The 12166-nt window shown below is 41.7% G+C and overlaps 1 protein-coding gene across 1 annotated transcript; it reads left to right on the top strand.

Moving 5' to 3' along the window:
* The first annotated feature begins 16 nt into the window (after positions 1-16).
* Positions 17-7461, top strand: myadmb (myeloid associated differentiation marker b). Its single transcript, XM_068599289.1, has 2 exons — positions 17-85; positions 4800-7461. Exon 2 carries the CDS (start codon positions 4916-4918, stop codon positions 5795-5797), a length of 882 nt encoding a protein of 293 aa, XP_068455390.1. The 5' UTR covers positions 17-85; positions 4800-4915; the 3' UTR covers positions 5798-7461.
* The last annotated feature ends 4705 nt before the right edge of the window (positions 7462-12166 follow it).

Raw genomic sequence — 12166 nt, 5'->3', positions numbered from 1 at the left:
GCCCAGGAGTCGCGATCTACAATCCTCCGCCGCTGGATGTCCCGGAGCAACGAGACTCACGTATCCACTGCCCAGAACCTGAAAGGTAACCAGCTTCTTTTTTCTTTTTTTTTAAGATTTAAAACTTCATGATAGCTTTGTACACAAGTCGAGGTTGTGATTTTGCGGTAAGGAAAGTTTTTTTTTTTTTGCTCATCTGCAACTTTTTGCTCATCTGCAACTTGTTGAATGAGAAAGTAATGCAATCAGTAGCTACAGGCTGTTTATTAGTGTTAAAAAGAAAAGTTTCATATCCTCGAAATGAGTAATAAGACGTAATCCTTTTACAGGACTACATTTATGCCTAAATTGCTTTTTGGTGTACTTGTAGATACGGTATTATACGTTTTGGTTTAAATTAAAACAAAGTATCTTTGAGGTGAGCAACTTTCAAACATTTTGTAATTTCATAATGTAGAATATATATATATATATATATATATATATATATATATATATATATATATATATATATATATATACATATATATGTATGTATATATATATATATATATATATATATATATATACATATATATATATATATATGTATATATGTATATGTATCTATATATGTATCTATATATGTATCTATATATATATATATATATATATATATATATATATATATATATATATATATATATATATATATAACTAAAAAAAAGGCAGTTTCTGTGTGTGCGTGTGTGTGTGTGTGTGTGTGTGTGTGTGTGTGTGTGTGTGTGTGTGTGTGTGTGTGTAGTGGGCTGTGGTGTGTGCAGCGTATGGTGAGATCAGGGTGTGGCAAGCGGCACACCCACTTTACTGTCAAATGAATGAACGTCTGCAGGGGCCCAACACACAGTGTTTAAATGCTCTCTGGGGACATTTACTGGATTTTGGGTTCATTTTGGCTGAACGCCTGAATTCTTATTGAAGACGATTCTCACCCAAAACGTCCATTTAAATGTAGAAATGTATCCAAGATTCTCTCTTCGTTGTTTGGTCAGAAAAAAAAAACATTTACCCCTCAAAAAAGGAGCAATTCAGTATAATGTGATGGTTTAGCATGCAGTTTATTGATAGTCCAGTCAAGAAAGAAAGAAAAACTGAAAGAAAATGCATTATTTTTTTTATTTTTACCTTTAAATAGGTCAAATGTGAAGATACTTTTAGCCTCAGCTTTCGAAAAACACACAACACAACGCACAATAATGTACCAACATGAATCGCTGGCCTTGTGCTTCGACCCACAGGTTCCCTGTAAGTGGATTATGGGTGAAATTGAGTTAGTGATGAAGAGTCATGACAACCAAACAAGCAGCGCACATGACTTCTCTGCCTGAGACAAACACTCGCTTCTTGAACGTCTATATGTGTGTGTGCGTGCATGTGTGTGGGTGTGTGTGCAGGACACACTCCCTTGCCGTCTGCATGAAAAATGACTGTGCAGAGGAGCACGATGCAGTCATATCCTGTTTGCTGTCCTGTTGCAGGCCTGATGTGTGAACCTATTTCCAGCCCCTCTTGTATTTGGGGAAGTGCCCCTCTTTGTGAGATCCTGTCGTGTTTTCCACGCTGCGCTGTGAAAAGACCCCTATCCACACCGTGCTCTGGTTTCTTTTCTCTCCCCCTCCCTTTACCCTCTCTGTTATTTTCCTCGGCCATTTCTTTCCTGACTTGATTCCACCAAGCAGCAAAGTAATGGCGGCGGGGAGCGGCGGGATTGATTTTTCCATTACGACCCCCTCCGTATACGTTTATTTCGAGTGGTTTACACAAAGCATAATTGGTACCCTGACTTTAAAAGGCGGAGTGGGAGCATCGAGCTGGGCGGGGGAAAGAGGACGACTGATGGAAAAGGGAGCGAGTGCAGCCCGCCAAATGGGACTATGAGGAGGGAAGGAAAGGAAGGGAAAGGGAGGAAAGGAGAGAACTTGGCAAGTGTGACAAAGTTACTAGTTGTTCAGCGGCAGCCACACTGCAGCACATCTGGAACGCATCAGTAAGTTGGAAAATCTTACAACAAGTAAGGGAGGAGGTGAGGGGGGGGAGTGAAAAGGAGGAGTGGTGAAAGAAAGGGGCCCACTGGTGACTCACATCTCTGCTATTCCACTCCTTCACTGTGTTTAAACTGTGTCCTTCTGTGGCCTGATACACAGGGCTTCCCCCGTGTTCCTCCCTCTTTATACTCCCCTTCCTCCCCTCCCCTCACCCTTTGCTTCAAGTTAGTCATCCTGCAGGAGTTTCAGGGGTCTCTTTTTCCATTTCTCTCGCCTTTTTTTGTGTCTTATCTTCTAAATTCATACCCTGCCATCGGGTCAGGTTGTTTTTTTTGCCTCTCCCAGACCCCCTTGACTATTTTATTGATGTTTAATGGGACTAATGTAAACAGGACTGCTTCTTCTCCCTGTTTATAACTGTCTCTCTGTGTAAACTGGGAAAGGGGGAATGCAGCGCTCGTGGAGCCAAGTGGGTGATGGGTGTCAGGAGAGACGGGAGGGCGGACAAACCAGTGAGGTCCGAGGCGTTTTCTGCACTTTGACACTTTGAAAATATGGATCTTGGACTGGAAAAGTGTGTGTTACTTTGAGACTAGATTAGCTTGTTTCAAGACTTTCTTTTGTGCGAAGAAGGTAACAAAACATCTTGGTCCTTCTCTTGAGTTATTGTCCAGATCAAACGTCTTCAGGAGGTCCCTCAGAATCAAAGCGCAGGAGCTTCTTTACACGGACGCCAACATGCACCAACGTTCAATACAAACCCATTGCAGAGGAGGAAGAGGACATCTGTACTGATGACAGTCACCTCATTAAGGTCACAGTGCATCACATGCAGCTGCACGGCAAGTTGCGTGCTGACTCTTGAGTGTGCTGGAGAAAAAAAAGCCTCATTTCCTGGCAATGGGCACGGATGAATGCAACTGTTTCACACCTGATCTTGTGGGGGCCTTTAAAACAAACATGACATCACCCACAATTTTCAGAAAAGAAGCCTGGAGTTTAGTTTGGCATCCTTTTGTCAGATCTATGACGATACTGGCGAGCAACAAGTCAATCTGAGCGTTATGTCCAGTCAATCAAGCTAATCACATTAATTAAATAATCAGTTAGCTCAAATGAAGCAATTTTAAAACTGCAATTGATCCTTAAGTACCCTTAAACGCAGACTGGCCCAGATTTAATTAAGAGGTTATTTATCGAGCAACAATGCTCGGTTTCAGCTTTGCGAATGTAAGGATTTGCTGTTTCCCTCTGTTTTAAATATAGTTGTGTGATAAATATTTGACAACTCAATCAATTTGAAGGACAAAAACGTCGAGCTGTAGCGCCAAAATATATTCGTGAGCGAAAAAGGAGACTGTAACTTTAAAATTCACAGTCAGTCCCACAAATGAGCAGTTAATTTCATAAGCAATAAAACACACCCTCGCTCAGTGTGACAAACTCAGTGTGATGTGACCAGCGGCCGTTTGCTGACTTTATGACTCGTTTCTGCTTGTGCCACATTACTCTCTACCATTATTCTTTAATTGTGGCGACAGCGGCTGCTTCTCAGCTACATTTACAGAGAAGACATTTTACCAAGTAAAGGAAATAATCATCTGCTAAACTCTTGGCGTGAAAATACAAAAGATTTTGAGATCATGGAGGTTTTTCTCTCGGCAGTTATGTTAAACAAGATCTTAATATATGTGCGTGTTAACTTTGAATTCAAGCCTCGTGCTTGGTTTGATAATAATTCTTGAAGTGGAGGAAATAACCAACTGAAGATTAATTCGACAAGCCAGTTCAGAGAAGGAAGGAAGAAGCTCTTCCTCAGATAAAATAAAGTACAAAATCAAAAGTAGTTGCGTTTGAGTAATCCCTAGACCGAGCAGTGTAGAGGTACAGTTCTGTTAGAGCTTCTGAAAACATGGTGTCTCTTTCTCTACATAACTTTTAATATTTATGAGCAACAATCACATTTAAAGTTTGGGCTAAAAACAATTCAAAGTATTATTTATAAGAAGATTAATACACTGAAGTATTTGACATCATCTCGTTCCATCTGAGCCCCGCCCACTTCAAATAGCACCAAAAAGACGGCAACAAGTCTCTCAAGTGACACAACCCAAAACGGCTTTTACTTTGCCATACAACTCTCTCTTTGTAAAGGCAGATTTTTGTGCTCTTAAAGATGCATTTTTCCATTCTAAAAGGTCAGAATTTAAGACCCATCTGCGCTAGATTCAGAGCCATGTTTTTCAGATTATCTTGCCGAGGTCCCTGGGAGTGGGAGTGCAGCAAGTGAAGAGGGCCATGTTTAGAGCACGATGACAGACAACACTGCGAGGTCGGTGGAGGTTGCGGCGCCACGCCCCGCCAGCAGACATGAACGTGGAGGAATGTCAGAGTGAAACGGTCTGCTCTCAGCTCAGAAATGCTGTCGAGAAAGACGTCTGGAGTTTGATGCGGGGGCAGAAAGTTACACAGGGAGGGAAAAAGGGAAAAAAAAGGGGAAGTGCTCACCGGATGAGTCGACCAGACGTAAATGAGCTGCGAGGAGCGACCGCAATTCAGTCATTATTTGTGGTCGTAAATTGTGTTTTCACGGTTTCTCGTAAAAATACAATAACGGCGTTGTGCGCTTCAGAAAATAGCTGCAGGAGTGCCGAGCCTGTTTAAGTCCTCATGTGGATGTGTCGTGTCCTTCATCCAAAGGTCATAATGAATGACAGTAAACTCCAAAATCTCGCTAACCATTTCTTTTCAATGTCTGTTTTTTTTCCCTCACAGTTTTCTCTGCCTTCTCTGAGTAGCCGATGGTATAAATCTGAGGAAGTGACTCCCAACAGGAAGAGGCTCGTATCTCACAGAACCCAGTTCAGCATCCCACATACTCCCAATACATCATGGCTATAGTCCTCCACTCCAGCCCCCTCCTATGGACACGGTTGGCGGCCCTGATCTTCTCCTGCGTGGCCTTCTCCTTGGCCGTGCATGGAGGCAGACTCCACCACGGCACCGGCGACTGGTGCATCTTCTGCTGGGCCTTCAGCTTCGCCGGCAGTCTGCTCATCCTCCTGGTGGAGCTCTTCGGCCTTCAGGCCAGAGCTCCCGTCTCCTGGAAGAACTTCCCGATCACCTTCGCCTGCTACGCCGCCCTGCTCTGCCTGTCCGCCTCCATCATCTTCCCCCTCTACTTCCTCAAGGGCTCCTCGGGCCAAGGTGAAGTCGGCACCTACCGCATCGTGACGACCGTCTTCTCGTGCCTGGCCACCATCGCCTACATCGCCGAGGTGAGCATCAGCAAGGCGCGTCCGGGCGAGGTGGCCGGCTACATGGCCACGGCCCCCGGCCTGCTGAAAGTCTGCGAGACCTTCGTGGCCTGCATCATCTTCGTCTTCATCAGCGACCCCGTGGTGTACGACCGAAACCACGCGCTCAAGTACTGCATGTCCGTCTACTGCATCTGCTTCATCCTGTCGGCGGCCATCATCCTGCTCTGCATAGGCGAGTGCACCGGCTGCCTCCCCTTCCCCTTCGCGCGCTTCCTGTCTGGCTACGCCCTGCTGGCCGTGGTCCTCTACCTGTCAGCGACCATTGTCTGGCCCATCTTCAACTTTGACCCCAAGCACGGCGGGTCAAAAGACAGGCCCTACTTCTGCAACACAGAGCTGGGGCTGTGCGATTGGGATAAGCTCATGGCGGTGGCCGTGCTCACGGGTGTCAACTTCATCCTTTACCTGGCCGACCTGGTCTACTCCACCCGCCTGGTGTTTGTCAGCGCTTGAGGAAAGAGAAAGGGCGTCAGGGCCAGCAGTATGCTCCAAATCAAATTTAATTTGGCAGGTTTCCTCAAAGGCCGTCGAACTGCTGTCAAACACGACGGTGCGAGCAAATGCTAGTGTAATCACTGCGACTCCGGTCTTGTTTAACGGCATCCACATGACGGAGCTTGTGGGTCATGATGGGAGCAGCCTATGCAGTTAGACCACAACGGGTATAGTTTATTGTATTGTTAGCTAGTGTGACTCTAATTTAGACATTTTACATTGAAGGATTTGATTTTTTAGCATAGTACTGATACAAACATATAGTTGTAGAAGCAGAAGGGGCCCAACGTTCTAGTGTAATGCTACAGACTCGGGATCTATTGGAGATAATGTAATTAATGGAGGCGGTGTTGTGGGTTCTTGCCTTTGCAAACCTGCCAAATTCGATTTTGCGTAAAGTGTACTGCTCAGGACCTTAGAGAGAGAGAAGAGGGAGAGGTTGAGGTCAATGGCTGTGTTTACACGTACAACAATATTCCCTTCAATTACTGAGGCTCTCTGTTCATGTGTTGAAGCATTATCGATGTCACACCTTGCTTCAGGTGACCTGGGTAGACTCCAATCTTGATTATGAGAGACCTGAATGTGATTACTGGATCTTTTTTTTTGTTATTAATGGCAGATCATTGCTCATAGTAAAATACAAAAATACAGTATATTTAGGATCTGGATATGAGTAAGCTATTTAAAGAATCTTCACGCCAAGACTTTAAACAAAGTGACAAGCTAACATCCAAAATACTATGTGCATGTAAACATGGTCCGTAATGACAAATGAAAAAAAACCTGAAAAAATGGCGGCTTATTATTGTGTAATTTTCTTTTGTTTAGCATAATGTATGTCAGTTTGATGCCTGAAGTTTTTGTATAATTTTGTTGACTGCCAATCAGTATTTCTGTTTTTAAATCACTCGAGGACAAAATGTAGAAAAAAGCTGTTAAAAGCTAAAATAAGTTAACTGTTGGAGAAAATATTTGATTACCATACAAATGGGAAATCCCAGACTTTCAAGAAAATTGTGTTTTTTTTGCGGATTTCATAAGTGCAATTGTCTTGTTTGTCTTCCCAACAGTACGCAGAGCAGCTGATCAGATTGTATTTCTTTATGTCATTTTTATCGTCACATTTGAAGAAGAGCAAAAACAGTTAACATGTTGTTCAGAAGAATGCTAGGCTAGCTTTTAGCTCCAGTTATGATATATGTTTATCTGTATATGCAAGCTACAATCAATGGCAAGAATATATATGTGGGAAAAAACATAATATGCAAAATCATGGAGTTATAAAAAAACATTAAAAGTATGTTTAAAGTGCACTTAATAGGAGTATTTTCTATGTGTGTTAAAATGTCTGGTGTATCCAAATATCAAAGAATCTATTAACACCAAACTCACACCACTAAATTCATGTATGTTGTTCAATTGGGTCTATTGGCTTTGTACTGCTGTAATAAATACCCAGAGAAAGAGACCAAAAAAGATGCTTCTCTCTCTCTTTAGATGGTGTTAGTGTTATATCTTCAGCTTTTTTTTTATATCCGCTATTCATGTGTCAACTGTGCATACCAAATCAGTGTCGTTGGAAAATAATCCAGTGTGTCAATAAAACCACACGTGAAACAGATGTGTGTGTGTGATTGATTGTATTAGTTTAAGTTAAAGGAGCAGTGTGTACTGTTCACAGATAGAAAAAAAAGAATAAAATATTCATAACGATGTTTTTATTCATGTAAAATCAGCTGAAACGTGTTTTCCTTAGTTTATATCTTCATGCTGCTATAGGTGCAAAACACAATTGAGCCACATTTTTGTTTAAATGATGATCTGTTAACGTTCACCTACATTTATTTATTTGCTTTCATTCATAAAGTATTAACACATGCATAACACAAAATTGTGATTCATCAAACCTAGCTGTATCTCTGTATATTTGAAATGGCTGGTTTTTCTATCCACGCTAACATAAGATAGTGAGTAAAAATGTCAGGAACATAAGTTTACACACACATTTGTTCTTCTCACAACTTATATAGATAACAAGGTTTGTCTGTAGGTTTGGGAAACACCGCTACAAACAAAACAAAAAGACACCACCATTTTGTCACAAACCAAACACCTAGTGCAGGAGCTAACTAATTAAGCTAAGCTAATTGCGCATTCCCATTCAAACTTTTACAGCTGTCATAAATGATTCACTTTAAGTGAAGAGAGCTGATTGTTTGAACTGAAAGTTAACCGAGGAGTATAAATCAGCATCTGCTCCATGCACACTATTTATGCTAGCTGTTTACTTTATCTCTCAACACACTGTCCTCGCCTCCTCCTTTCACAGTGCCCTCTTGCTCTCTGCAGATTTTAGTGCTACACTTCGGGGGCTTCGAGTGTCAGGAGGATTGATGACTTGTGGCCGCCACTTCTGAGGGGTGGACCACTGTAAACACTTCAGTCACTTAGAAATCTACGGCCAGAAAAGGAGACACCCAGTTCTGCCACAATGACGTGACATGCAGTTTATTTAGTTCAAGGAAGGGTTGTACCCTCTGGCATGGGAACATGGCTCCAGTGGCGTGCACCTGGATCACAATGCAGGAGCACGATCACTTCTTGCAGAATTAATTTCACTTTGAATTACAAAAAATAAAGAAAAATGGCCAAAATATATAGTTTGGATACGAAAAAAAAGTAATTCCTTCATTCCTTCCTTCGTTTAATCATTCATTCAGCTCAGATCAGACAGAGTCTTGATATTCAGAGGTTTTGAAGAAGAATATGTAGGAAATAAAAAAGCCAAGTGGCAGTATAATCCTGATTTCTTTAGATGTTTTTTGTAGCTTAATCATCTACATTTCAGGTTATGTATCAAATAACACAACAGGACTCAAAAAAACATGCTCAAAAGATGTCATTCATATTTTAATTTAGACTATAACCATTGTTCACATGCTGGTGGGGTGAACATTTTTAAATCCAAGCTGTTTTCTAAACTGAGAAATGCCTTTCTTATGTCTCCTTCACAGTCTCCGCAGGCTCGAGGTGAGTCTGCACCGCTTACACCATCTCCCAGAAAGCTTTGCTGCTGTCACACACAGAGAAAAAGTCCCGTTGGGAGTTGCCTTCCTCCTGAAGTAACTAAATCAATTCTTGGCCTTCCTCCCACTTTGACCCATAAAAAGAACAAAGAGAGCAAGTCATCAGCGCCACAATAGCTCGATACAACCCTGCGATGAAAGAGGCCACAGAAAGAAGTCTGTCTCATCGTGTTGTTCTCAACGCGAGCGAGAGAAACGTGTGCAATGACAAGCACAACAGAAAGACAACACAATTCTTGAATGAACACACATGATCCATTGGAAGAGACACAGAGACAGCCACTCCTCAAGTCGCTTCCCACAGATACTTTCCACAGATACTTCCCTCTAAAACAGCTGTGCAAGCTGTTTGACAGAAGACATTGAGTGGGGTTGTTCCTCAATATGCTCACTTTATTTCAACACTTTGTCCTCTGACCTTTGACCCCTTGACTGTGTTATAACAAGGATTTCACGACAACCTTATGATTTTATAGGGAAATTTCAACAGTTTCTGCGGTGAAGGAGAGTTTATTCGGTCATGAGTCAAGTCTGCTCAACAACTGGGTGTGGTTTCAGGATGTTGGGCTATTTCTTGGCCAGGTGCAATCACTTCCTCTCTGCTGGTTGCTGAGCAACTTCACTGTAACTTTGGGAGCAAGTCACGGTGTAGTGAGCTAATAATGTGATTCTATCTCTTTTGAACACAGCAAGTTTCCCCCCACTATCTTCTCATCTAACTCTCGATCCGGAAAGCAAGGCGTATTTAAAAATGTAAAACTATTTCATTTATGAATTGATTTTAAACGGATGAACTTAGCATGAGGAACACTAGTACTATTGTGCGCGTCAACAGCATCGATATCAGCCGACTGCCAGTTACAGAGCTCGTAGCATTCCTGATCAAATCATGTCTACGAGCGTTGTTGGTATCAGTGTGTGTGATTCAGCATGTTAGTGTCACTATCACAGTCAGTCAGTGTTACAGTTGCATCATTAATATTGATATTAATGTGTGTGTTTGTGTGTGTGTGTCAAGCAGGCAGCAGCAGCCCGGCTGCTTTGTTTGATTCCCACATACCTCACTGATCCTATAGTTAGTCATCCTATAGTTAGCGCGCCTTTTGGGATTCTAGCCTCCCAGTGGCGGAGGCCAGGTTTAGAAGTAATGGTCCTTTCTGGTTTCCCATAGGCTCTTTGTGATCTAATGCAGGCATGTTGGTTAAGGGTCCACACAGCTGCTGTCTCATGAATCTGTATGTCAGTCAGCCTGACTCTCTGGTGCTTGATATTATACCTCCCCCTGCTGACAGGCTGAGAGACATGAGGATAGAGGTGTAAAAGTTACTACGTAGGAAATATTTGGGCATTTTCAGGAGGGGGTTTTATTACTTGTATTGTATTATTAAATCAAGTTATGGGAAATTATTCAAAGCATCCAAGTGCAGGAAACATGGGTCAATGAAAATTAAATATTTAAGTGTGTCATTCATCAGCTTTAAAAGTCAGGGTGACCTCGCTTATCTATTCACAGATTGAGAAACTATGCAACACAAATAATGCACTGTAATGATAAATAAAGTTGTGTTTTTCAACAATGTTGAAAAATACAACTTTATTTATCATTGTTACAGCATGTATGAGACTTAACCAATAGAAAACCCACCTATTTTTTGGCGCCCTTCCTCGAAAATGTCATGTATCTCTGCAACCACTGGGGCTATATTAATAATTTGGGTGTTATAAATAAAAAGGTTACACATGAGAGATTTGGTTCAGATGTGTAAATATCAGTCTATGTGTTACTGGTTAAGAGTAAATGAAGACGACACAGAACAAAAATGAAAAGGTTTCAGGTCCGCCTAGAAAAAAAAAAACGCTTTTAGGATGATTATTGTTTAAAATGATGCAGCTGTAAAGTCCGACTCTAACCCAAACCATAGCACAATATGTGAACATTGTCTCTGCAAAGGTTGACTTTGATAAAGTGAAGCAGAGCAAAGTTAAAGAGGGTTTAGTACAGAGAACATTCAGGCGAATTGGCCCCATTGGAAGTTGTATATTTTAATTTTTTCATGTACCAAACCACATATATGGTCTTTTTTTTATAAAACAAGCGGTAAATTACAGTTTTATATACCAATCGCTCAGTCTGCACCCTCTAGAGAGGGATTTAGAGTCACAGGAGCAGGCACCAAACTTCAGTTTGCGCAACGTTTTTTAGAAAATGTATTACTTCCAAGTATTTCCAAGAAAGGGAATTGTAAACTATACAAATAAAAGGAAAAGTTTTACACTGCCAATATGTTAAGATGCACAAAAAAAACCGCATTGGCAGTGCAAATATTTGTTCCCCAAAGATGACTAATAAACAAATACAATAAGTGCGGCAAAGGGGAGTGCATTCATTTTTCCTATTTCCATGATTTGATGCCACATTCACCTCTCAGGAACTTTCCTGAGCTGCAGCCAGAGCGAAAAAAAAAAGAGACAGCTGGCAAAGCGAATGGATTGTATTACGATTCTTCTCAAAAGATGTTCAAAGCTCTGCACCGACTCTATCTATCCCTTAACATTCAGACTTTTTTGGTCTGAAGCTCCTCACATGCCCATGTATGGTTGCACCGAACCATTTTCACCCATAAAACTGTCAAGAAAACATATATTGCTACTTTAGGGTCTTTTTGGGAGGTTGATGTATTTTTTACTGCCTTTGCTGCTGTTTTGCAATAATTAAACACTGTCTTACTTGTAGCCACGCTTGTTTTAGTGGAGAAGTACTTTCTCTCTTACTCTTCATACCAGAGCAGAAAATAAGACCTGTGAAGTTTTCCAGCCGAATGAAACCGTTGCTGATTTATGGATTGTTGTGGCGTTCCCGGTCCCTGCGAGCCCCACACAGGTGTCACCGCTCTTAAAGACAAAACCAGCTCGGCTCTCGAGAGGATCTAACAAACTATTTCTCACACAAACCTTTCAAACAGCTTCGACAGTCGCGGCCCGGTCACATCATGCTCTCGTGAGGTCAAACTACCTTCCGTCTCGACACATTTCACCAGACTTTTTCACCACGGCTCAACATCGACTGAGATAACTCGAGTCACTTTTAGTCACTTTCTCTTCCCCTGAAGTCATTTCATGAGACTATTACTCCTAAATCTGGCATTGCGGACAAAGAAAATCATAAATAATTGCCGCTATTTGCAACAGGGTTCTAAATCCTGTCGCCGTTAAACAGAAGATTGCCAATCACAGCAAC

Source organism: Clinocottus analis, unplaced genomic scaffold (assembly GCF_023055335.1).
Source record: "Clinocottus analis isolate CAN_PGR_092001 unplaced genomic scaffold, fCliAna1.0.p SCAF_11, whole genome shotgun sequence".
NCBI classification, from domain to species: Eukaryota; Metazoa; Chordata; class Actinopteri; order Perciformes; family Cottidae; genus Clinocottus; species Clinocottus analis.
The sequence above is the reverse complement of the archived record's forward strand: the minus strand, read 5'-3'. Positions and strand labels throughout refer to the sequence as shown.

Excerpts from the sequence above, each read along its gene's own strand:
- myadmb (XM_068599289.1), top strand. The coding sequence starts at position 4,916 with ATGGCTATAGTCCTCCACTCCAGCCCCCTCCTATGGACACGGTTGGCG.